Source organism: Entelurus aequoreus, linkage group LG17 (assembly GCF_033978785.1).
Source record: "Entelurus aequoreus isolate RoL-2023_Sb linkage group LG17, RoL_Eaeq_v1.1, whole genome shotgun sequence".
NCBI lineage: Eukaryota > Metazoa > Chordata > Actinopteri > Syngnathiformes > Syngnathidae > Entelurus > Entelurus aequoreus.
In genome coordinates, this window is record NC_084747.1 from 50,307,377 (window position 1) to 50,334,263 (window position 26,887).

At 37.1% G+C, this 26,887-nt stretch overlaps 1 protein-coding gene across 1 annotated transcript in view; it reads left to right on the forward strand.

Moving 5' to 3' along the window:
• LOC133632978 (solute carrier family 28 member 3-like) overlaps positions 1 to 25,977 on the forward strand; it is a 31,952-nt gene extending 5,975 nt beyond the window's left edge. Inside the window, exons 5-17 of the mRNA XM_062025870.1 lie at positions 5,720 to 5,864; positions 6,755 to 6,868; positions 8,978 to 9,055; positions 9,134 to 9,214; positions 10,212 to 10,292; positions 10,398 to 10,523; positions 13,443 to 13,570; positions 13,630 to 13,798; positions 16,029 to 16,226; positions 20,350 to 20,431; positions 22,450 to 22,548; positions 25,227 to 25,341; positions 25,429 to 25,977. Of these exons, the coding sequence (XP_061881854.1) occupies positions 5,720 to 5,864; positions 6,755 to 6,868; positions 8,978 to 9,055; positions 9,134 to 9,214; positions 10,212 to 10,292; positions 10,398 to 10,523; positions 13,443 to 13,570; positions 13,630 to 13,798; positions 16,029 to 16,226; positions 20,350 to 20,431; positions 22,450 to 22,548; positions 25,227 to 25,341; positions 25,429 to 25,546 (1,534 nt within the window). The 3' untranslated portion in view covers positions 25,547 to 25,977. The remainder of the gene's footprint in view (positions 1 to 5,719; positions 5,865 to 6,754; positions 6,869 to 8,977; positions 9,056 to 9,133; positions 9,215 to 10,211; positions 10,293 to 10,397; positions 10,524 to 13,442; positions 13,571 to 13,629; positions 13,799 to 16,028; positions 16,227 to 20,349; positions 20,432 to 22,449; positions 22,549 to 25,226; positions 25,342 to 25,428) is intronic.
• The last annotated feature ends 910 nt before the right edge of the window (positions 25,978 to 26,887 follow it).

Sequence of the window (26,887 nt, forward strand, 5' to 3'; positions counted from 1 at the left end):
TCCAAAATAGTGTGTGCATGGTAGTGCAAAGGAGTAACATTATTCACAAACATTAATCTTATAAAATGTAAAAAAAACATTTACACTCTATATATACTGCAGGGTTGTGCTAGGAATTTTCAAAATGGGGTCCCACAGTAAATATTTGGGATCCCACTTTTTTGCAAGCGTTTTGAAAACAAATGATAAATGTATGCATTATCCTGTTATATCTCACATTCTATATCGTGATTTGTAAAAAGGTTGTCATAAACACATCATCACACCCAAGACAATGGGCACACACACACACTCCCCCACCCCACGCCTTCACCACCTCTTGTTTCCCCTCGGGGGTGATGGACGGCTGGCAGCGCTTCATAGCAGCAGTCGACCTCCAGGGCCCCAACTCCCCGCCCCTCTGTTGCGAGTTGTCGTGATTAAATGTAACGTGTTTATGTGTGCATTGCATGGAGGTTTTTTCTCCACTCCAGACTAGGCCCCCTTAGGAGCCCAGTCTAGATTGTATTTTTTTACTCATCTTCCCCAGCGTTTTACCTTTTTCTTATCTTTTACGGGGGGCGCCTTTGGCAACCCATCAGCGTTCCTGTTCTGTAACCCTGTACCAGTGGTTCTTAACCTTGTTGGAGGTACCGAACCCCACCAGTTTCATATGCGCATTCACCGAACCCTTCTTTAGTGAAAAATAAAATGTTTATTTTTTTTAAATTCAAGACAAAGTTATATGTTTTTGGTAACACTTTAGTATGGGGAACATAATCTAAGTAACAAAGACTTAATTTAGAGTTATTTGGACACTAGGGGAACATATTCTAAGTAACAAAGACTTAATTTAGAGTTATTTGGACACTAGGGGAACATATTCTAAGTAATAAAGACTTAATTTAGAGTTATTTGTTAGGGTTAGGGTTAGAGGGTTAGGGTTATAATAAGGTCATGCCGAATAAGGCATTAATAAGTACTTAATAAGGACTAGTTAAGAGCCAATATGTTACTAATTTGCATGTTAATAAGCAACTAATTAATGGTGAATATGTTCCCCATACTAAAGTGTTACCATGTTTTTTTACTGGTGCATAATATGAACCGTGCATGAACATCACATCTCTCATTTATGTTTTACTTGGTAAACACTTGAACGCAACATTTTTACTATTGATGTACTTAATAGACATTTGAACGCAACAATCTCGTTAATGTTTTACTTGGTAAACACTTGAACACAACATTCTTACTTTTAATGTACTTAGTAGACATTTGAATGCAACACTATTATTTTACTTGTTAAACACTTGAACACACCATCCTTATTATTGATGTACTTAATAGACATTTGAAAGCAACACTCCCACTTTTATTTTACATGGTAAACACTTGAACACAACATTCTTACTATTGATGTACTTAGTAGACATTTGAACGCAACACTCCTGTTTATGTTTTACTTGGTAAACACTTGAACGCAACATTCTTACTATTTATGTACTTAATAGACATTTGAACGCAACAATCTTGTTAATGTTTTACTTGGCAAACACTTGAACGCAACATTCTTACTATTGATCTACTTAGTAGACATTTGAACGCAACACTCTCGTTTATGTTTTACTTGGTAAACACTTGAACACAACATTCTTACTTTTAATGTACTTAGTAGACATTTGAATGCAACACTATTATTTTACTTGGTAAACACTTGAACACACCATCCTTACTATTGATGTACTTAGTAGACATTTGAACGCAACACTGCCACTATTATTTTACTTGGTAAACACTTGAACACAACATTCTTACTATTGATGTACTTAATAGACATTTGAACGCAACACTCCTGTTTATCTTTTACTTGGTAAACACTTGAACACAACATTCTTACTATTGATGTACTTAATAGACATTTGAATGCAACAATCTTGTTAATGTTTTACTTGGCAAACACTTGAACGCAACATTCTTACTATTGATCTACTTAGTAGACATTTGAACGCAACACTCTCGATTATGTTTTACTTGGTAAACATTTGAACACAACATTCTTACTTTTAATGTACTTAGTAGACATTTGAATGCAACACTATTATTTTACTTGGTAAACACTTGAACACACCATCCTTATTATTGATGTACTTAGTAGACATTTGAACGCAACACTCCCACTATTATTTTACTTGGTAAACACTTGAACACAACATTCTTACTATTGTTCTACTTAGTAGACATTTGAATGCAACACTCTCGTTTATGTTTTACTTGTTAAACATTTGAACACAACATTCTTACTATTGATGTACTTAATAGACATTTGAATGCAACAATCTTGTTAATGTTTTACTTGGTAAACACTTGAACGCAACATTCTTACTATTGATCTACTTAGTAGACAATTGAACGCAACACTCCCACTATTATTTTACTTGGTAAACACTTGAACACAACATTCTTACTTTTGATGTACTTAGTAGACATTTGAATGCAACACTATTTTTTACTTGGTAAACACTTGAACACACCATCCTTACTATTGATGTACTTAGTAGACATTTGAACGCAACACTCCCACTATTATTTTACTTGGTAAACACTTGAACACAACATTCTTACTATTGGTGTACTTAGTAGACATTTGAACGCAACACTCTCGTTTATGTTTTACTTGGTAAACACTTGAACACAACATTCTTACTTTTAATGTACTTAGTAGACATTTGAATGCAACACTATTATTTTACTTGGTAAACACTTGAACACACCATCCTTACTATTGATGTACTTAGTAGACATTTGAACGCAACACTGCCACTATTATTTTACTTGGTAAACACTTGAACACAACATTCTTACTATTGATGTACTTAATAGACATTTGAATGCAACACTCCTGTTTATGTTTTACTTGGTAAACACTTGAACACAACATTCTTACTATTGATGTACTTAATAGACATTTGAATGCAACAATCTTGTTAATGTTTTACTTGGCAAACACTTGAACGCAACATTCTTACTATTGATCTACTTAGTAGACATTTGAACGCAACAATCTCGTTTATGTTTTACTTGGTAAACACTTGAACACAACATTCTTACTTTTAATGTACTTAGTAGACATTTGAATGCAACACTATTATTTTACTTGGTAAACACTTGAACACACCATCCTTACTATTGATGTACTTAGTAGACATTTGAACGCAACACTGCCACTATTATTTTACTTGGTAAACACTTGAACACAACATTCTTACTATTGATGTACTTAATAGACATTTGAACGCAACACTCCTGTTTATGTTTTACTTGGTAAACACTTGAACACAACATTCTTACTATTGATGTACTTAATAGACATTTGAATGCAACAATCTTGTTAATGTTTTACTTGGCAAACACTTGAACGCAACATTCTTACTATTGATCTACTTAGTAGACATTTGAACGCAACACTCTCGATTATGTTTTACTTGGTAAACATTTGAACACAACATTCTTACTTTTAATGTACTTAGTAGACATTTGAATGCAACACTATTATTTTACTTGGTAAACACTTGAACACACCATCCTTACTATTGATGTACTTAGGAGACATTTGAACGCAACACTCCCACTATTATTTTACTTGGTAAACACTTGAACACAACATTCTTACTATTGATGTAATTAGTAGACATTTGAACGCAACACTCCTGTTTATGTTTTACTTGGTAAACACTTGAACGTAACATTTTTACTATTGATGTACTTAATAGACATTTGAATGCAACAATCTTGTTAATGTTTTACTTGGTAAACACTTGAACGCAACATTCTTACTATTGATCTACTTAGTAGACATTTGAACGCAACACTCTCGTTTATGTTTTACTTGGTAAACATTTGAACACAACATTCTTACTTTTAATGTACTTAGTAGACATTTGAATGCAACACTATTATTTTACTTGGTAAACACTTGAACACACCATCCTTACTATTGATGTACTTAGTAGACATTTGAACGCAACACTCCCACTATTATTTTACTTGGTAAACACTTGAACACAACATTCTTACTATTGATGTACTTAATAGACATTTGAATGCAACAATCTTGTTAATGTTTTACTTGGTAAACACTTGAACGCAACATTCTTACTATTGTTCTACTTAGTAGACATTTGAATGCAACACTCTCGTTTATGTTTTACTTGGTAAACATTTGAACACAACATTCTTACTATTGATGTACTTAATAGACATTTGAATGCAACAATCTTGTTAATGTTTTACTTGGTAAACACTTGAACGCAACATTCTTACTATTGATCTACTTAGTAGACAATTGAACGCAACACTCCCACTATTATTTTACTTGGTAAACACTTGAACACAACATTCTTACTTTTAATGTACTTAGTAGACATTTGAATGCAACACTATTATTTTACTTGGTAAACACTTGAACACACCATCCTTACTATTGATGTACTTAGTAGACATTTGAACGCAACACTCCCACTATTATTTTACTTGGTAAACACTTGAACACAACATTCTTACTATTGGTGTACTTAGTAGACATTTGAACGCAACACTCTCGTTTATGTTTTACTTGGTAAACACTTGAACGCAACATTTTTACTATTGATATACTTAATAGACATTTTAACGCAACACTCTCGTTTATGTTTTACTTGGTAAACACTTGAATGCAACATTTTTACTATTGATGTACTTAATAGACATTTGAACGCCAAACACTCTCGTTTATGTTATACTTGGTAAACACTTGAACGCAACATTTTTACTATTGATGTATTTAATAGACATTTGAACGCAACAATCTCGTTAATGTTTTAATGGTCAAACAACAAAACCAACACAGTGCATAAACTCACAACAAATTACACACCTGCAAACCAGTCAGCTGTTGCCGTATCCGTAATACGCCGATAGGGAGAAGTTTGTATTTACACGATGAGTCGGGTGTGTTTTGACCTCCTCCGAACCCCTGAGGCCGACTCACCGAACCCTTAGGGTTCAATCGAACCCAGGTTAAGAACCACTGCCCTCTACACTGTTTGTTTGTCTAATTTTGAACAGGTTTGTGCTGAAAACATAGTTTCGTTGTACTTGTGCAATAAAATCCTATCCTATCCTAAACGTTACTTAATTCATTTTTTTTTTAAATACAATAGAAAAAAAATGTGTATGCATATGTAAATGTATTCAGTTATAAACATTCATCCACTTTCTTCTTTCCTTCATGGATCTAAACTTTTGAAAGCCCCTCGGAGTAAAGTTGTCCGAGTGCAAAAAAAGGCAGTATTTGTGATTGATAATTCTTTCAGCGAATCAAAATTTACGACCAATAAAAACGCAATAAACGGGGACGGAAATTTGAAATATAAACAAAACAAAACACAGGCGGAAAGCGATAATCTGATGCCTGATGTTTTCATCTGTTCATGCCAGCTCTCCTTGTCCTTTCTCTGCCGTCTGCCTCAATTAGCCTAGCAAACAGCAGAAAATAATGACTAGTGTAACGTGATATTCCTATTTGAGCAAGAGACATAAGTTCTGCCTAGCAACAAGCACCTGCTTGCATTTACAACCACCAGGTTTGAAGTCTTGACTACTGCTGCTGCTGCTGCTGACCGTGTATGTGCACAGGATGTCATCATGCAGGTGTACCTAATGTTGCGGCCGGTCCCGTCAAGATTCCGTTGCCTTCCAGGGTGATGCACGCGTGTGTGGCGGTGGCCGTCGCGTGTTGGCTGGCAGTGGACACGGCCAAGCGAGGACCGAGACAACTTGTGTCCTGTTCGGGTCTGCTGGTCCTCATCTTGCTCATGTTACTCTTCTCCAAGCATCCCTTCAGGGTAAGAGAGCCGCCACAAATGAATGAATGTATGGGAAACAATAGCTGTATAGACCAAGGGGGCCTGAATTGTTTGATTTTGTCCTCCCAAAATGTTTTTTATATATATATATATATATATATATATATATATATATATATATATATATATATATATATATATATATATATATATATATATATATATATATATATATATATATATATATATATATATATATATATATATATATATATATATATATATATATATATATATATATATATATACAATACAGGCCAAACGTTTGGACACACCTCTCATTTCAATGTGTTTTCTTTATTTTCATGACTATTGTAGATTGTCACTGAAGGCATCAAAACTATAACAACTGTGAAGTGAAAACCATTTCAGGCGACTACCTCTTGAAGCTCATTGAGAGAATGTCAAGAGTGTGCAAAGAGTGGCTATTTTGAAGAAACTAGAATATAAAACATGTTTTCAGTTATTTCACCTTTTTTTTGTTAAGTACATAACTCCACATGTGTTCATTCATAGTTTTGATGCATTCAGTGACAATCTACAATGTAAATAGAAAACCCATTGAATGAGAAGGTTTTGCCCGTTTAAAAAAACAGGCTTTGGTCACGTGACCACTGCTCGTTCTTCGACACATAACATGTCCAAGCATTCATTTATGGACCTCAAGGGGGAATAAAGAGTCTAGTGTAGTCCCTGATTGATTAATTAAGAAGTCTGTCTAGATGCTTTGTCAATAACGTGTGTGTGTGTGTGTGTGTGTGTGTGTGTGTGTGTGTGTGTGTGTGTGTGTGTGTGTGTGTGTGTGTGTGTGTGTGTGTGTGTGTGTGTGTGTGTGTGTGTGTGTGTGTGTGTGTGTGTGTGTGTTCTAGTGGTCCTGGCAAGCGTTGTTTTGCGGACTTGGACTACAGTTTGTCTTTGGACTGCTCATTCTAAGGACCTCGCTGGGGTTAAAAGCATTGGAATGGCTCGGCAAACAAGTAGAAGTACGTGAGAACACACCCACACAAAATGAGGCAGTTCAGCTAATCCCAGAGCCGCCCCTGGCTAAAATGGTGCAGTAAACAGAATTCCATTTTGAGGCCCCCATTAGAAAGAAAAATGTCTTATTTTAATCCAACTTTAATTTAATTTGATGCATGTTTTGTACCTAAACTGCTGCTCGAGTCCTGACTAGAACCAGGAAATACGACCATATTAGTCGAGTGCTTAGGACACTGTACAGGCTTCCTTTTGCCCAGAGAATAGACTTTAAAACAGCTCTGCTTGTGTAAAAGTATTTCCATGGTCTTGTGCCAAAGTACATCTCTGACATGTTGGAGACATGCAAACCATCTCGGGCTCTGAGAAGCTCAGGGAGTGGTCTCCTGCTGGTGCCCAGAGTCAGGACCAAACATGGTGGGACTGCATTTAAATTCTATGCTGCTAAAATCTGGAATAGTACTACTAAAGATGTGAGACAGGCTTCAATGATGGCAATGTTCAAATCCAGGCTGAAAACACTTTTATTTAATTGTGCATGACAATTGAAAATATTTTATTTAAACTCTTTGATTTTAATTGTAATTATAATAGTTTTTATGATGATTTTATATCATGTGTTTAATTTGGATTATGATTACTTTTATGATTATTTTTATGTGATTTTCTGTACGGCACTTTGAATTGCCTATAAATAAACTTGCCTTGCCTAAAACTAATATATATATATATATATATATATATATATATATATATATATATATATATATATATATATATATATATATATATATATATATATATATATATATATATATATATATATATATATATAATATTATATATATGTATAAAATATAATATAATATATATATATATTATATTATATTTTATATATATATAAAATTAATTAGCCTAAAACTTGCCTAAAACTAATTAATTATATATACATATTATATATATATATATATATATATATATATATATATATATATATATATATATATATATATATATATATATATATATATATATATATATATATATATATATATATTATATATATATATATAATATAATAATATACATATATATATATATGTATATATAATATATATAATGTATATATATATATTATATACATGTATAATTAATTTGCCTAAAACTAAGTATATATATATATATATATATATATATATATATATATATATATATATATATATATATGTATAAAATATAATATATATTATATATATATTATATTATATTTTATATATATATATATATATATATAAAATTAATTAGCCTAAAACTAATTAATTATATATACATATATATATATATATATATATATATATATATATATATATATATATATATATATATATATATATATATATATATATATATATAAAATATATATATATAATATATATATATATAATATGTATATATAATATATATAATGTATATATATATATAATATATATTATATACATGTATAATTAATTTGCCTAAAACTAAGTATATATATATATATATATATATATATATATATATATATATATATATATATATATATATATATATATATATATACAATTAATTAGTTTTATGCAAGGCAAGTTCATTATATATATATATATATATATATATATATATATATATATATATATATATATATATATATATATATATATATATATATATATATATATATATATATATATATATGTATATATATATATACGTGCATATACATATATATACGTTAGGTCAGGAAAACACAGAGGCTATTTAATCCCTACAAGCCTGTTTCGCAGGTTTTCCTGCTCTTCAGGGGATTACCCCTGAAATCCCACCTAACGTATATTCCGCTCTACCCCGGTATTGAGCACTGTATAATGGATAAACCACAGAAACTTCGACTATATATATACAGTATATATATATATATATATATATATATATATATATATATATATATATATATATATATATATATATATATATATATATATATAAAATCCGTCCAAGGGTTGCACCTGTGTAGACTAACAACCAAACCAGTAAGTCAGTGTGTGTTAACTGCTCCCAAATGTCCCTCCATGCAGATTTTCATGTCCTACTCAGACGTCGGCGCTCGCTTCATCTTCGGAGAAAGTTACCAGGACCACTTCTTTATTTTCAAAGTACGTGCACGACCGAGTTCACTGTACATGTGGTCAACAAAGTAAAGTGCATTTTTTTTACGCCCCCCCCTTCGCCAGGTAATGCCTGTGCTTATTTTCCTGAGCTCCGTCATCTCCATGCTCTACCACCTGGGCCTCATGCAGTGGTTGGTTTGCAAGGTGAGGAAGAGGAGGCAATCGCAAATCACACTGCAAAAACTGAAATCTAAGTAAGATTAAATATCTCAAATAAGGGTGATATTTGCTTATTTTCTGTTTGATAAAATAATTCTTCTCACTAAGCAGATTTTATGTTAGAGTGTTTTACTTGTTTTAAAGGGTTTGGTCCTAAATGATCTCAGTAAGATATTACAGCTTGTAGCTGAGATTTGATGACCTATATTGAGTAAAACATGCTTGAAACTAGAATATCAACTGTTGCAAAGCTGTGTCATTAACACTTACAAGTATAAAACTACTTTTTTAAAGTAATCATTTCTTATTTCAAGCATAAAAAAAAAAACTTTGACACAATTTTGTCTCATAATTAAAACAGATGACAGCCAAATGGACTTTGCTGTTTTATTTTCAATGAAACAATAGAAAACACATACTCGTATAGTAATATAGTTGGCACAGTACAGTAAACTGACAGTTAATATTTAAACATTTAACATGTGACATTTCTAACAATTTTGAACAGAAATAGTTCATGCACATTCAGATAAATTCTTCAAAATTACAATTAAAACATTTTTGGCTGGGGGCCAGGCTGTATATATGCGCACTAATTGACTGAAAGAGCACGCAGTTGGCGCGATGATGTCATGTTATCGATGGAAAAATATATTGAGCAAAAATGTCCCTCTTTTTTCTACCAACAAAAGTGCACTTGTTATTAGTGAGTATATACTTATTTTAAGGTATTTTGGGGTTAATTGAAGTTAGCTAATTTTACTTGTTTTGGAAAGTCTTGACAAGCCACATTTTCTTGTTCTATTGGCAAATAATTTTGCTTAGTTCAAATAAAACAACTCTAATTTTTGTTTTTTTTTTTCTTGTTTTTGAACACTGGCTTTTTGCAGTGTACGTGATGAAGAAGGAAGTGGCGCACACACACAAAGAAAGTCTCAGCCCGCTCTCATTCGGCTTCCTGTCGTTTCTTTTTTGTCCTCAGATTGGATTCCTAATGCAGGTTACCATGGGAACATCTCCAGCGGAATCAATGGCTGCAGCTGGAAATATCTTCTTGGGCCAGGTGTGGTGCCATGACAACAATAAGCGCCAATAGAAAGCATAAATAATCCATAACATGACACAAGTGTGAATGGTCAAATCAAAATTTCTTTTTTTTTCCCGCCAGGCTGAAACTCTTCTTTTAATCCGGCCGTATGTCAGCGAGCTCACGTTCTCCGAGATCCACGCCATACTGACGGCAGGCTTTGCCGGCATGGCCGGCACCATTTTGGCTGTCTACATCTCCTTTGGGGTGAGGAAGATTGATGGGTTCATCATCATCATTTCTTTGTATTCCTTTCATGAAAATGCTTATATATAAACCATATGCAGTTGTACTGCAAAAACTGATATCTACGTAAGATGAAATATCTCAAATAAGGGTGATATTTGCTTATTTTCTGTCTGATAAGATAATTCTTCTCACTAAGCAGATTTTATGTTAGAGTGTTTTACTTGTTTTAAGTGTTTTGGTCCTAAATGATCCCAGTAAGATATTACAGCTTGTTGCTGAGATTTGATGACCTATATTGAGTAAAACATGCTTGAAACTAGAATATCAACTGTTGCAAAGCTGTGTCATTAACACTCACAAGTATAAAACTACTTTTTTAAAGTAATTATATCTTACTTCAAGCATGAAAAAAAAAAATCATGATGCCGAGCGCATATCATTATGTCAAGATAATGGCACTAGCATTTACTTAATTTAAGAATATTATTCAACATATTGAGCAAAAAGGTCTCTTTTTTTCTCTACCAAGGAAAGTGCACTTGTTATTAGCAGTGTTGGGTTAGTTACTGAAAACCAGTAACTAGTTACAGTTACTAGTTACTTTAATTCCAAAAGTAACTCAGTTACTAACTCAGTTACTTACACCAATGCGTTACTGTAAAAAGTAACTATTTAGTTACTTTTTTCTTCTTTTTTAAAAAAAAGCTCCCATTAATGCCCTTTTAGCCTTCATTTCAGTACTGTTATTGCACTGGAGAATAATACAATCTGTTGATCAACTTGACATGCATTTGCATCACTGAACTCTGCTAAGCAATGTGGTCTACATACAACACACAAAGACAAAGATATGTTTCAAAGGGCCAATTTGTTTCAAGCCAAAACAAATTGACAAAACTATTTTAAATAGCTGCAACATAAGTAACAAACAGCATAATAACCACGTAGCTGTAAACCTGGCTTCACCTAAGGAAGGCACACGTGTCATACACAAAGCCTAACCAGGCAGATTTGAATTGTTTTTTTGGGCAGTAGACGGGATCTTTGATCCAAGACACAACTTACATTGAACTAAAATGTTCTTTTCTTTGTGCTCGACAAAAAAAAAGAAGTGAGAATATCTCCATGTTAAGACACTGGAGTCGAGTGACGCGAGTGCGGCTCCGTTGTTAGTAAACACAGACACGCCCCAAAAACAAGAAAAAAAAATACAAAAATGAGGGGTATTTTATTTGAACTAAGCAAAATTATCTGCCAATAGAACAAGAAAATTTGGCTTGTCAAGACTTTCCAAGACGAGTAAAATTTGCTAACTTCAATGAACCCAAATTATTTTTTCTGATTTGATTACATTTTATTTTTACATTATTAAATTTATACATTTCCTGTATTTTATATCATTACTTTAAACTGTTTTATATATTTATTGATTTTTTTGATTTATTTTTTTTTGTATCCTGTAAAGTGTCTTTGAGTGCTCTGAAAAGCGCTATACCAAATAAAATGTATTATTATATTATTATATTTATTAAGGCATATGTATATATATAATTTGATCATATTTGTATGATTACTATTTTTAATATATTACCACTATTTTTCATTCATTGAGTGAAATTATAATTCAACTACAACATTTATGTTGTTATTGTTACATTCCGAATGTCCCTTTTAAAGGGAATTATTTGACCTTATTGACTATCATTATTATAAATCAAAAATTCTAAACACCCAAAAATGGAATGTGGTATTTTATTACTAGAATCAGTTTTCTAAAAGCTACACTTTTTAACGAAAAATAATTACAAGTGCACCATTTTTGCTAGCAATTGTTACGTATATTACGGACCTTCGATCCCTCAGGCGGTACTGCATCAAAAAGCGACATCAGTGTGTAAAGGATATCACCACATGGGCTCAGGAACACTTCAGAAACCCACTGTCAGTAACTACAGTTGGTCGCTACATCTGTAAGTGCAAGTTAAAACTCTCCTATGCAAGGCGAAAACCGTTTATCAACAACACCCAGAAGCGCAGTCGGCTTCGCTGGGCCTGCACTCATCTAAGATGGACTGATACAAAGTGGAAAAGTGTTCTGTGGTCTGACGAGTCCACATTTCAAATTGTTTTTGGAAACTGTGGACGTTGTGTCTTCCGGACCAAAGAGGAAAAGAACCGTCCGGATTTGTTATAGGCGCAAAGTTGAAAAGCCAGCATGTGTGATGGTATGGGGGTGTATTAGTGCCCAAGACATGGGTAACTTACACATCTGTGAAGGTGCCATTAATGCTGAAAGGTACATACAGGTTTTGGAGCAACATATGTTGCCATCCAAGCAACGTTACCATGGACGCCCCTGCTTATTTCAGCAAGACAATGCCAAGCCACGTGTTACATCAACGTAGCTTCATAGTAAAAGAGTGCGGGTACTAGACTGGCCTGCCTGTAGTCCAGACCTGTCTCCCATTGAAAATGTGTGGCGCATTATGAAGCCTAAAATAGCACAACGGAGACCCCCGGACTGTTGAACAACTTAAGCTGTACATCAAGCAAGAATGGGAAAGAATTACACCTGAGAAGCTTCAAAAATGTGTCTCCTCAGTTCCCAAACGTTTACTGAGTGTTGTTAAAAGGAAAGGCCATGTAACACAGTGGTGAACATGCCCTTTCCCAACTACTTTGGCACGTGTTGCAGCCATGAAATTCAAATTTAATTATTATTTGCAAAAAATAAATAAAGTTTATGAGTTTGAACATCAAATATCTTGTCTTTGTAGTGCATTCAACTGAATATGGGTTGAAAAGGATTTGCAAATCATTGTATTCCGTTTATATTTATATCTAACACAATTTCCCAACTCATATGGAAACGGGGGTTGTAGTATGTATAGGTAAGGTGCTGATTATCACTCAGTTCGTTCTTTGTTCTTTGTTAAGGTGGAAGCGACACACCTGTTGACCGCCTCGTTGATGTCAGGTCCGGCCTCGCTGGCCGTCGCCAAAGTGTTCTGGCCTGAAACCGAGACCCCCAGCCTGAACTCGAGTCGCGACATCAACATCGAAGAGTGAGAAAAATCCCCCCGAGTGAAAGTGACACGCCTGTAACGCCTGTTGTGTCCTCCAGGGGGAGCACTAACCTCCTGGAGGCTGCCTCCCGAGGAGCCACCTTTGCTGTGGGCCTGGCGGTCAACGTGGTGGTCAACCTCATGGTCTTCCTGGCACTGCTGGCCTTTGTTGACGCCGCCCTCTCCTGGCTGGGAGCCATGTTTGACTACCCGCAGCTCAGCTTCTCGGTAAAGGCCATTTTATATTGAATACAGAGCGGATTGTGAGATTACATGTACAAAACCCAAAACCAGTGAAGTTGGCACGTTGTGTGAATGGTAAATAAAAACAGAATACAATGATTTGCAAAACCTTTTCAACTTATATTCAATTGAATAGTGTGGAGGATGCATATATGTCTAAGACTTCTTTCTTTTTACATAGCCATGTTTAGAGTAGCTAGTACTTTTCCTTTGTATATTCTACCAGTCTGTCTTTGTCTTCAGATTGTCTGTTTAGTGTCTTAAACCATCAGGAATGTGAAACCAAACCCCCAAATCTTCCTTATCAGTGTTGCGTGTTTGAATGTCAGATCAACTAGATTAGCCGATATAAATGTATTGGTTAAGTTGAACTCCTAAAGCTTTAGTAAAACTTGAAAATATTCCAATTCTGTCTTGATGGTCCTTCTTACTCAGCATATATGTCATCGAAAGAACTTGGGATTGACCAGTAACTTAGATTCCCTGAGAGGAAGAACTGGTCTGACGCAACAATTGATATTTAATGTTCGAACTGAGAAAAAAAAATCATTAACTTAGAATCTAATGGCAGCAACACGTTGCAAAAAAGTTAGCACAGGGGCATTTTTACCACTGTGTTACACCATTTTTGAAGTTTTTCAGGTGGAATTCTTCCCCATTCTTGCTTGGATGGCAACATATGTTGCTCCAAAACCTGTATGTACCTTTCAGCATTAATGGTGCCTTCACAGATATGTAAGTTACCCATGCCTTGGGCTCTAATACACCCCCATACCATCACATATGCTGGCTTTTCAACTTTGCGCCTGTAAAAATCCAGATGGTTCTTTTCCTCTTTGGTCCGAAGGACACAACATCCACAGTTTCCAAAAAACAATTTGAAATGTGGACTCGTCAGACCACAGAACACTTTTCCACTTTGCATCAGTCCATCTTAGATGAGCTCAGGCCCAGCGAAGCCGACGGCGTTTCTGGGTGTTGTTGATAAACGGTTTTCGCCTTGCATAGGAGAGTTTTAACTTGCACTTACAGATGTAGCGACCAACTGTAGTTACTGACAGTGGGTTTCTGAAGTGTTCCTGAGCCCATGTGGTGATATCCTTTACACACAGATGTCGCTTTTTGAAGCAGTACCGCCTGAGGGATCGAAGGTCCGTAATATCATCGCTTACGTGCAGTGATTTCTCCAGATTCTCTGAACCTTTTGATGATATTACAGACCGTTGTTAGAATAATTGTTTCTAAATTATCACAAAAACGTTGTATTACATTGTGTTCCTGACAAGAAGACAAAAGGCTGTCTTTTGAAACCTACCAAGAGTAAGGCTCGTAAAACTCCACTGTGTAGGGGGGGGAAGCAAGATGGTGTTCCTGTGTTCTCTCATGTATGGTAATCATCAGAAGGATGTTGTTCTGGCCCAAGGACTTCAAAGCTGAGAGAACCAAGGATCTGCCCAATTTCCAGACGAACTCTTTTTGAAGTATTTTACGAACTCTTTTTGGACTATTTTATGGAACTCTTTTTGAACTATTTTACGACCTCTTCTTTTGAACTGTTCGGTAACCAAAGGCAACGCTGTTTACGACCCACTTCCCTCTGGAAGCAGCTTTCGTCAGGTGGGGGGGAGAAAGTCAAATAAAGAAGGAGGAGTGCAATGTTTGGGCAGAGCGTGCTGGAGATTGTAGAAGGATACAATGTCCGGGCGACTCTCCTCAATATATTGAGTCCAAATTGAATTATGTCTCTGTTTAATTCTTTGCCTCTTGTCTTGTTTAATAGATGTCATCAGTGTTTGAACCTGACACCGTAGATGGGGAAATCCCTAAATTCCTTGCAATAGCTCGTTGAGAAATGTTGTTCTTAAACTGTTGGACAATTTGCTCACGCATTTGTTGACAAAGTGGTGACCCTCGCCCCGTCCTTGTTTGTGAATGACTGAGCATTTCATGGAAGCTGCTTTTACACCCAATCATGGCACCCACCTGTTCCCAATTAGCCTGTTCACCGTTCGAACGTTTAGTATCTTGTCTTTGCAGTCTATTCAATTGAATATAAGTTGAAAAGGATTTGCAAATCGTTGTATTCTGTTTTTATTTACCATTTACACGACGTGCCAACTTCACTGCTTTTGGGTTTTGTACAAGCCCTCACATTTCAGCAAGCATTGTATTTATTTTAGCATTTTTACTGCTTGAATATCCATTGTTCTTTCAGCTCCTCTGCTCTTACGTCTTCATGCCTCTGTCCTTCCTCATGGGCGTTTCCTGGGAGGACAGCTTCATCGTGGCCGAGCTGATAGGCACTAAAACCTTTCTGAACGAGTTTGTGGCCTACCAGGAGTTGTCCGTGCTCATCAGTAGGCGGAAGGCCGGGGGCCCGGAGTATGTGAACGACGTGAAGCAGTATATTTCCGTACGTTAAGCAAGAAATGTGCAATAATGCAACTGTCATGCATGAAGTATGCACTACAGGATTCAATTTACCGTACAGTAGGAAGGGGATTCATATGGACCCATTCGTCGCGGTTTACCTGACACATGAAACGTGACAAAATTTAGCCACAGTAGAAATTTTAATAGCTTAAAATGTGTTTTCCAACTTCGACAACAGCGTCAGTTACTATATAGAGTGGCGTGTTCCATTGTTTTCAGCAGACTGCATTGCACTGCAAATGCTCTTAACTCAAATGTTTGTGTGGAGGTTGCCCTCTAGTGGGTTCTTCGGACCACCACACACTGCCAGGAGAGCCCGGAATTCGGGGTATAACACTGTTTTATTTTAATCAAATAGTGCAAGTCTTTCTCTCCTGCGTCCGCTTAGCGGCACCTCCAACTCCACTTGTCTCATTCCGGCTGCTGCTAATATAGGCCACAGGTGATTAGATGATCACCTGTATATTTCCGTACGTTAAGCAAGAAATGTCATGCATGAAGTGTGCACGACAGGATTCAATTTACCGTACAGTAGGAAGGGGATTCATATGGGCCCATTCGTCGCGGTTTACCTGACACATGAAACGTGACAAACTTTAGCCGCCAGAGGGCAGTAGAAATTTGAACAGCTTAAAATGTGTTTTCCAACCCTCGACCACAGCGTCAGTTACTATATAGAGTGGCGCGTTCCATCGTTTTCAGCAGACTGCCTTGCAAAAAATGCTCTTAACTCAAATGTTTGTGTAGAGGTTGCCCTCTAGTGGGTTCTTCGGACCACCACACACTGCCAGGAGAGCCCGGAATTCAGGGTACAACACTGTTTTATTTTCATCAAATAGTGCAACTCTTTTGCTTTCCAGCAAACTTGTCTTTCTCTCCTGCGTCCGCTTAGCGGCACCTCCAACTCCACTTGTCTCATCCCGGCTGCTGCTAATAAGGGCCACAGGTGATTAGATGATCACCTGTATATTTCCGTACGTTAAGCAAAAAATGTCATGCATGAAGTGTGCACTACAGGATTCAATTTACCGTACAGTAGGAAGGGGATTCATATGGACCCATTCGTCGCGGTTTACCTGACACATGAAACGTGACAAACTGGGGGCGCACAATCCACTTTAGCCGCCAGAGGGCAGTAGAAATTTGAATAGCTTAAAATGTGTTTTCCAACTTCGACCAGGCGCATTCCATCGTTTTCAGCAGACTGCCTTGCAAAAAATGCTCTTAACTCAAATGTTTGTGTAGAGGTTGCCCTCTAGTGGGTTCTTCGGACCACCACACACTGCCAGGAGAGCCCGGAATTCATGGTATAACACTGTTTTATTTTCATCGAATAGTGCAAGTCTTTTGCTTTCCAGCAAACTTGTCTTTCTCTCCTGCGTCCGCTTAGCGGCACCTCCAACTCCACTTGTCTCATTCCGGCTGCTGCTAATAAGGGCCACAGGTGATTAGATGATCACCTGTATATTTCCGTACGTTAAGCAAAAAATGTCATGCATGAAGTGTGCACTACAGGATTCAATTTACCGTACAGTAGGAAGGGGATTCATATGGACCCATTCGTCGTGGTTTACCTGACACATGAAACGTGACAAACTGGGGGCGCACAATCCACTTTAGCCGCCAGAGGGCAGTAGAAATTTGAATAGCTTAAAATGTGTTTTCCAACTTCGACCAGGCGCATTCCACCGTTTTCAGCAGACTGCCTTGCAAAAAATGCTCTTAACTCAAATGTTTGTGTAGAGGTTGCCCTCTAGTGGGTTCTTCGGACCACCACACACTGCCAGGAGAGCCCGGAATTCAGGGTACAACACTGTTTTATTTTCATCAAATAGTGCAACTCTTTTGCTTTCCAGCAAACTTGTCTTTCTCTCCTGCGTCCGCTTAGCGGCACCTCCAACTCCACTTGTCTCATCCCGGCTGCTGCTAATAAAGGCCACAGGTGATTAGATGATCACCTGTATATTTCCGTACGTTAAGCAAAAAATGTCATGCATGAAGTGTGCACTACAGGATTCAATTTACCGTACAGTAGGAAGGGGATTCATATGGACCCATTCGTCGCGGTTTACCTGACACATGAAACGTGACAAACTGGGGGCGCACAATCCACTTTAGCCGCCAGAGGGCAGTAGAAATTTGAATAGCTTAAAATGTGTTTTCCAACTTCGACCAGGCGCATTCCATCGTTTTCAGCAGACTGCATTGCAAAAATGCTCTTAACTGAAATGTTTGTGTAGAGGTTGCCCTCTAGTGGGTTCTTCGGACCACCACACACTGCCAGGAGAGCCCGGAATTCATGGTATAACACTGTTTTATTTTCATCGAATAGTGCAAGTCTTTTGCTTTCCAGCAAACTTGTCTTTCTCTCCTGCGTCCGCTTAGCGGCACCTCCAACTCCACTTGTCTCATTCCGGCTGCTGCTAATAAGGGCCACAGGTGATTGGATAATCACCTGTTTATTTCCGTACGTTAAGCAACAAATGTCATGCATGAAGTGTGCACGACAGGATTCAATTTACCGTACAGTAGGAATGGGATTCATATGGACCCATTCGTCGCGGTTTACCTGACACATGAAACGTGACAAACTGGGGGCGCACAATCCACTTTAGCCGCCAGAGGGCAGTAGAAATTTGAATAGCTTAAAACGTGTTTTCCAACTTCGACCAGGCGCATTCCATCGTTTTCAGCAGACTGCATTGCAAAAATGCTCTTAACTGAAATGTTTGTGTAGAGGTTGCCCTCTAGTGGGTTCTTCGGACCACCACACACTGCCAGGAGAGCCCGGAATTCATGGTATAACACTGTTTTATTTTCATCGAATAGTGCAAGTCTTTTGCTTTCAGGCAAACTTGTCTTTCTCTCCTGCGTCCGCTTAGCGGCACCTCCAACTCCACTTGTCTCATTCCGGCTGCTGCTAATAAGGGCCACAGGTGATTAGATAATCACCTGTTTATTTCCATACGTTAAGCAACAAATGTCATGCATGAAGTGTGCACGACAGGATTCAATTTACCGTACAGTAGGAAGGGGATTCATATGGACCCATTCGTCGCGGTTTACCTGACACATGAAACGTGACAAACTGGGGGCTGGCGCACAATCCACTTTAGCCGCCAGAGGGCAGTAGAAATTTTAATAGCTTAAAATGTGTTTTCCAACTTCGACCACAGCGCCAGTTACTATATAGAGTGGTGGGTTCCATCGTTTTCAGCAGACTGCCTTGCAAAAATGCTCTTAACTCAAATGTTTGTGTGGAGGTTGCCCTCTAGTGGGTTCTTTGGACCACCACACACCGCCAGGAGAGCCCGTAATTCGGGGTATAACACTGTTTTATTTTCATCAAATAGTGCAAGTCTTTTGCTTTCCAGCAAACTTGTCTTTCTCTTCTGCGTCCGCTTAGCGGCACCTCCAACTCCGCTTGTCTCATCCCGGCTGCTGCTAATAAAGGCCACAGGTGATTAGATAATGTTGCGTCGACCAGTTCTTACTCCCAGGGAATCTAAGTTACTGGTCAATCCCAAATTCTTTCGATGACATATATGCTGAGTAAGAAGGACCACCAAGACAGAATAGGAATATTATCAAGATTTACTAAAGCTTTAGGAGAACCACCTAGACCAATACATTCATATCGGCTACTCTAGTTGATCTGACATTCAAACGGAAAAACCAACTCCTTGCACACAAAGAAAGCCCCCATCTCTCCCCCTCGCAACACTGATAAGGAAAGAGTGGGGGTTGTATTTCACATTCCAATGGTTAAGACACTAAACTGACATCCGAGGACAAAGAGTAACAGGTAGAATATAAAAAGGAAAAGTACTAGCTGCTCAAACATGGCTATGAATAAAGAAATAACTCTTAAACATATATGCATTCTCCACAATAACAATGCCCACCTGGGCCATCTACGCACCTGTCGCTGTCTCCGAGGCCGGTCCTGGCACACCCCATTCTGCGGCAGGCCCGCGGGCCACGCCCCCCTCCACCGTTTGCTTGCAACTTAAAGTATAACAGTTGGCCGAGAGACAGCTCTTATCTCAAAACACTCTTTGTTGAGGTACCGCCGTATAATCATTTGCAATTTCCTGTCCTAGGTTCACTCAGAAACCATCGCCACGTACGCTCTGTGCGGCTTCTCCAACATCGCCTCTCTGGGATCGTCGATCGCCGCCTTGTGTGAGTGAACGTAGAGCCAATAACTCGTTGCATCAAAGAAATATACACGTAGATACCAACTCTGTGAGACCTCAATTCAGCAAGCATGAAAGGATGAACAAACTGCAGGTGTGTGTTTTTGCTTTTTTCGTGACACATCCACGGTTGCCTTGTTTCACGTGTCGGTCAAAGAGCGCTTCTTTTGAACGCTGGACACCTCCCACCTTAAATGAAGAGCACTTCACATTTTACCTCAAGTCGTGCAAGAGTAGTTCAAGGACCTTAAGTTTGACGATTTTTTTTCCATAAATTCTTGACATTTTCAGGTAACCCTCCCGCGGTTTAGGTAAAGAAGCATGTGTAGTCTAAATAAACTCTGTGATTTATCTGCGTGTATACATAGTTAATGTGATCATTTTTTTGTGATTAATCACGAGTTAACTCGTTATTTATATATATATATATATATATATATATATATATATATATATATATATATATATATATATATATATATATATATATATACATATATATATATATATATATATATATATATATATATATATATATATATATATATATATATATATATATATATATATATATATGTGTGTATCAATCAATCAATCAATGTTTATTTATATAGCCCTAAATCCCAAGTGTCTCAAAGGGCTGCACAAGCCACAACGACATCCTTGGTTCAGAGCCCACAAAGGGGCAAGGAAAAACTCACAACCCAGTGGGATGTCAATGTGAATGACTATGAGAAACCTTGGAGAGGACTGCCTCTAGGGGAGACCGGATGCAATGGACGTCGAGTGTGTCCAGCATAATATTGTGAAAGTCCAGTCCATAGTGGATATAACATAATAGTGAGAGTCCAGTCCATAGTGGGGCCAGCAGGAGACCATCCCGAGCAGAGACGGGTCAGCAGCGCAGAGATGTCCCCAACCGATGCACAGGCGAGCGGTCCACCCCGGGACCCGACTCTGGACAGCCAGCACTTCAGACCTGTTTGGTCTCCTCTTGTGGCCAATACTACTGTAGTATTGATATTTGTAGTTTATTTAGCCTTTTTTTTGCTTTAGGACCACAAATCTGTACAATATGCTTTAAAATAAAATAAATTGGTGATGTGGCAAAGCTGCAATATTTGAATCGCGATCTGGCGACGGACGAGTGCTATTCCCCCACTTATTCCAACTTTGTCTCGTCACTTGTTTCTTTTTCTTTTTAATTACGTTTTATTTATTTATTTTTTATTATTATATTTTTTTTTTGCCACATATTGCACATTTGGGGGCGTGCCAAGTGGACTGAGGGCGCCATAACTCGGAAACCTGCTCAGTGGCCTTGTGGTTAGGGTGTCCGCCCTGAGATCGGTAGGTCGTGAGTTCAAACCCCGGCCGAGTCATACCAAAGACTATAAAAAGGGGACCCATTACCTCCCTGCTTGGCACTCAGCATCAAGGGTTGGAATTGGGGGTTAAATCACCAAAATGATTCCTGAGCGTGTCCACCGCTGCTGCTCACTGCTCTCCTCACCTCCCAGGGGGTGGAACAAGGGGATGGGTCAAATGCAAAGGGTAATTTCACCACACCTAGTGTGTGTGTGTGTAACTATCAGTGGTACTATAACTTTAAAAGAGGACAAACTAGCTGCCAGCGCACTTGTGTTCTGCTTTATTGTGGGCACAGAAAAGCAAGCCCAAATAAGCAACCGCACATTCAAAAACAAGCCCGAAATGCCGCAACTCTCGACTCACGAACTTTGCAAAAGAAAAAAAGTGTTAACCGTACACCGGAGGTGCTTTTAACCGAAGCAAATGCGATAAGTGCGATGTCTGCCCTGTAAAACACGTCCGTGAGGAAAACATATTAAGGAAAAAAATATTTACTTGATGTGACGACTTTATGACTGGAAAGAAAAATAGCCTACCAGCTGTGATGATTTTTGCCTTTCAAGATTCTATTTTCCTAAATCACATGTGGTGTGAACTGTTATTATGATCATTATTTGTTTTATTTGCTTGCAGCGTCGATGGCTCCAGAGAGGCAAAATGACATCTCCGCTTGTGGCGTGCGAGCTCTGATTGCAGGCAGCGTCTCCTGTTTCATGACGGCTTGTGTCGCAGGTCACTCACACTTTACTTGCTGACCGCCACCTCCGTCCACTTCGATGTGTTCTATCAATAATAACCTATTATTTTATGCAGAAACGGTCTTTCACGATGAAGCTAAAAAGACATGTCGTGCTACGCATGTGTCGCCACTTGCATGAATATGTCAGATTAATCGGCGGCACAGATGCATTAGGGCAGGGGTGTCAAACTAACAGGTTTTATCCGGCCGGCGGGGTGAGTTTGCTAAGTATAAAAATTAGCCAACATTTTTAATGAAAGAAGTTCTAAATGTGTCCACTAGATTTCGCAATAATAATTCTTTGTATCTTTATAGATGATGCCACATATGTAAAAAAAAACACAAAAAAAACCACATGTTAATGTTAATGCACCAGTCGAGGAAAATGAGCAAACTACATAAATAACATCCTGTAATTTTAATTTTGACATTTTTTTTATCTTGATAGATTGAAAATTAACACCAATGAGTTGACTGATGAACATTATCACATCATTTATCCAGAAAATATAAATAACGACAAATAAAGGTAGAATACTATTAACCGCAATATGTAAGTGTAAAAAAAAAAAACTCAACAACATTATGATTTGTACTTTTTCAGAATGTGCTTGTTCTATTTTTAAACAAAATAAAACAATCTGAAGTTGTCCTACCACTAACCCTAACCCCCAACCCCAACCCTAACCCTAGCCCTAACCCCACCCCCACCCCCAACCCTAGCCCTAACCAACTCTTTTGCTTTATGCCTAACCCTAACCCTAATCCTAATCCTAACCCTAATCCTAACCCCAACCCTAACCCCAACCCTAACCCTAACATGAGTTTGACACCCCTGCTCTAAATAGTTTTAGATAGACCATACTGTCTCGTTTCGCACTAATTCAAAGCACAATCGTACAAGTTTACCGCATGCTAAAAATGTAATAAACATCAAATAAGTCATGTGTTAATAAATACTTTTATTGTAAATAGATTATAAATGGATATATATTTCAGACATTTATTCATTATTTTATTGTTTCGCAAAAGAGCATACCCTGCATTTCATTGATTCCGCCCACTACCGCCTGATAGGTCATTCAACAAATACATAAAATCACAAATTTGTTCAATAGAATTAATTCAGGTTTATATGTCACAATTTATTAATTATAAATTGTGATTCAGTCTGTAACAATTATTTGTTATTGATTTGGTTTCATTATTATTTAATTAAGAAACTATAAAAATGTATATACACTACCGTTCAAAAGTTTGGGGTCACCCAAACAATTTTGTGGAATAGCCTTCATTTCTAAGAACAAGAATAGACTGTCGAGTTTCAGATGAAAGTTCTCTTTTTCTGGCCATTTTGAGCGTTTAATTGACCCCACAAATGTGATGCTCCAGAAACTCAATCTGCTCAAAGGAAGGTCAGTTTTGTAGCTTCTGTAACGAGCTAAACTGTTTTCAGATGTGTGAACATGATTGCACAAGGGTTTTCTAATCATCAATTAGCCTTCTGAGCCAATGAGCAAACACATTGTACCATTAGAACACTGGAGTGGTAGTTGCTGGAAATGGGCCTCTATACACCTATGTAGATATTGCACCAAAAACCAGACATTTGCAGCTAGAATAGTCATTTACCACATTAGCAATGTATAGAGTGTATTTCTTTAAAGTTAAGACTAGTTTAAAGTTATCTTCATTGAAAAGTACAGTGCTTTTCCTTCAAAAATAAGGACATTTCAATGTGACCCCAAACTTTTGAACGGTAGTGTATATATATATATATATATATATATATATATATATATATATATATATATATATATATATATATATATATATATATATATATATATATATATATATATATATATATATATATATATATATATATATATATAAGGCCCAAACGGAATTGTAGGGTTCCTCATTTGGAGGTTAGTAGGAACAACTTCACATCATTTATTTGAAAGGATGGCCTATAACTGGAAAGGTAAGAGGAGGAAGAACCAGGGAATGACAAGCAGATAGAATGAAATAGTAACTCCATTAGAACACTGGAGTGATAGTTGCTGGAAATGGGCCTCTATACACCTATGTAGATATTGCACCAAAAACCAGACATTTGCAGCTAGAATAGTCATTTACCACATTAGCAATGTATAGAGTGTATTTCTTTAAAGTTAAGACTAGTTTAAAGTTATCTTCATTGAAAAGTACAGTGCTTTTCCTTCAAAAATAAGGACATTTCAATGTGACCCCAAACTTTTGAACGGTAGTGTATATATATATTATACAGTACAGGTCAAAAGTTTGGACACACCTTGTCATTCACAACACAACTGATGGTCCCAACCCAATTGATAAAGCAAGAAATTCCACTAATCAACCCTGATAAGGCACATCTGTGAAGTGAAAAACCATTTCAGGTGACTACCTCTTGAATTTCATCAAGAGAATGCCAGGAGTGTGCAAAGCAGTAAAATGAGTATATCGATATATCGCCCAGCCCTAATTACAACATGGCTAAAAGGGTCTGTTTGCAGTGTTGTGAGCATGATGAATAATGAAAAATGATATTATGGTTTGTTAAACCACTAATAATAACATAAATTGCTTCCTAAATAGGACTAAATTGTTTTGGTATCAGTTAAGAGTATTGTGTGCTGCCCTGCAGGTGTGTTGTACATCCCCAAACTGGACTGCCCGCACTTCCTCGGCCGCGTGTTCAACAGCACTAACGTGACACTCAATAACCAACTACTCAGCTGTTGCACACAACTCTACAACAGGTGTGTGACATGTTGTGTTCATATGCATTTATTCCATTCATCACAAACTGCTTATTGGGGTGTTGTTGATTTTTCCCCCCTCCCAAGCATGACACTACATGGGCCATGGAACTTTACTTTGAAGGAGGAGGTCCCCGTGAGCAGTTTGCAAGGGTGCTGCACTGTCACACCATCCGTACGCATCAACTGCAGCTGGCTGCTTTGACGACTATTTTATTATACACTTCAGATTCTACTCTCACGCAAATAGTTATACCTGTGCGTGAGTGTTTGTTTTTTAACGTGAATTGCAGATCTCTTTTACCGCAGTGTGAAAGTGGGATGATGAGTGAGTTGACTTTGGTCTTGGAATCATCCCTTAGCGTTCTTCGTAGCTCTGCTGTATTTTCATAAACAATATAAATTAGATATTACAAAACAAAAAAATATTATAACTGGGCGTGATCGTAGAATGCAGTGGAGTCTATCTTGTTTTATTGAGGGCCACATCACAATTAATGGTTGCTTGTAACAGTGAATATATATGAATATGATATATATATATATTATATATATATTATATACACGTATATATATACGTGTATATAATATACAAACCCCGTTTCCATATGAGTTGGGAAATTGTGTTAAATGTAAATATAAACGGAATACAATGATTTGCAAATCATTTTCAACCCATATTCAATTGAATATGCTACAAAGACAACATTTTTGATGTTCAAAACTGATAAACTTTCTTTTTTTTTGCAAATAATCATTAACTTTAGAATTTGATGCCAGCAACACGTGACAAAGAAGTTGGGAAAGGTGGCAAGAAATACTGATAAAGTTGAGGAATGCTCATCAAACACTTATTTGGTACATCCCACAGGTGAACCGGCAAATTGGGAACAGGTGGGTGCCATGATTGGGTATAAAAGCAGATTCCATGAAATGCTCAGTCATTCACAAACAAGGATGGGGCGAGGGTCACCACTTTGTCAACAAATGCTTGAGCAAATTGTTGAACAGTTTAAGAAAAACCTTTCTCAACCAGCTATTGCAAGGAATTTAGGGATTTCACCATCTACGGTCCGTAATATCATCAAAGGGTTCAGAGAATCTGGAGAAATCACTGCACGTAAGCAGCTAAGCCCGTGACCTTCGATCCCTCAGGCTGTACTGCATCAACAAGCGACATCAGTGTGTAAAGGATATCACCACATGGGCTCAGGAACACTTCAGAAACCCACTGTCAGTAACTACAGTTGGTGGCTACATCTGTAAGTACAAGTTAAAACATGCATATAATGATATAAATATTAAAAATAGCCAGCAGGCACAAGGCATCGACACAACGGTGATTATACGTACATGTCCTTTAAAACTGACCTCTAAACAACCTTGCAAAATAGTTGTATTTGTAAGCTTCTCAACGTTGATTCAATGTCTTGTGCCTGCTGGGTATGTTTTATGTATATTTTTTTGTGTACATTTCATTAAAGAAATTATTTATTTGAGGGAAAAAAATATAAAAATGAGAGTAAACAATAATGAACTAATACAT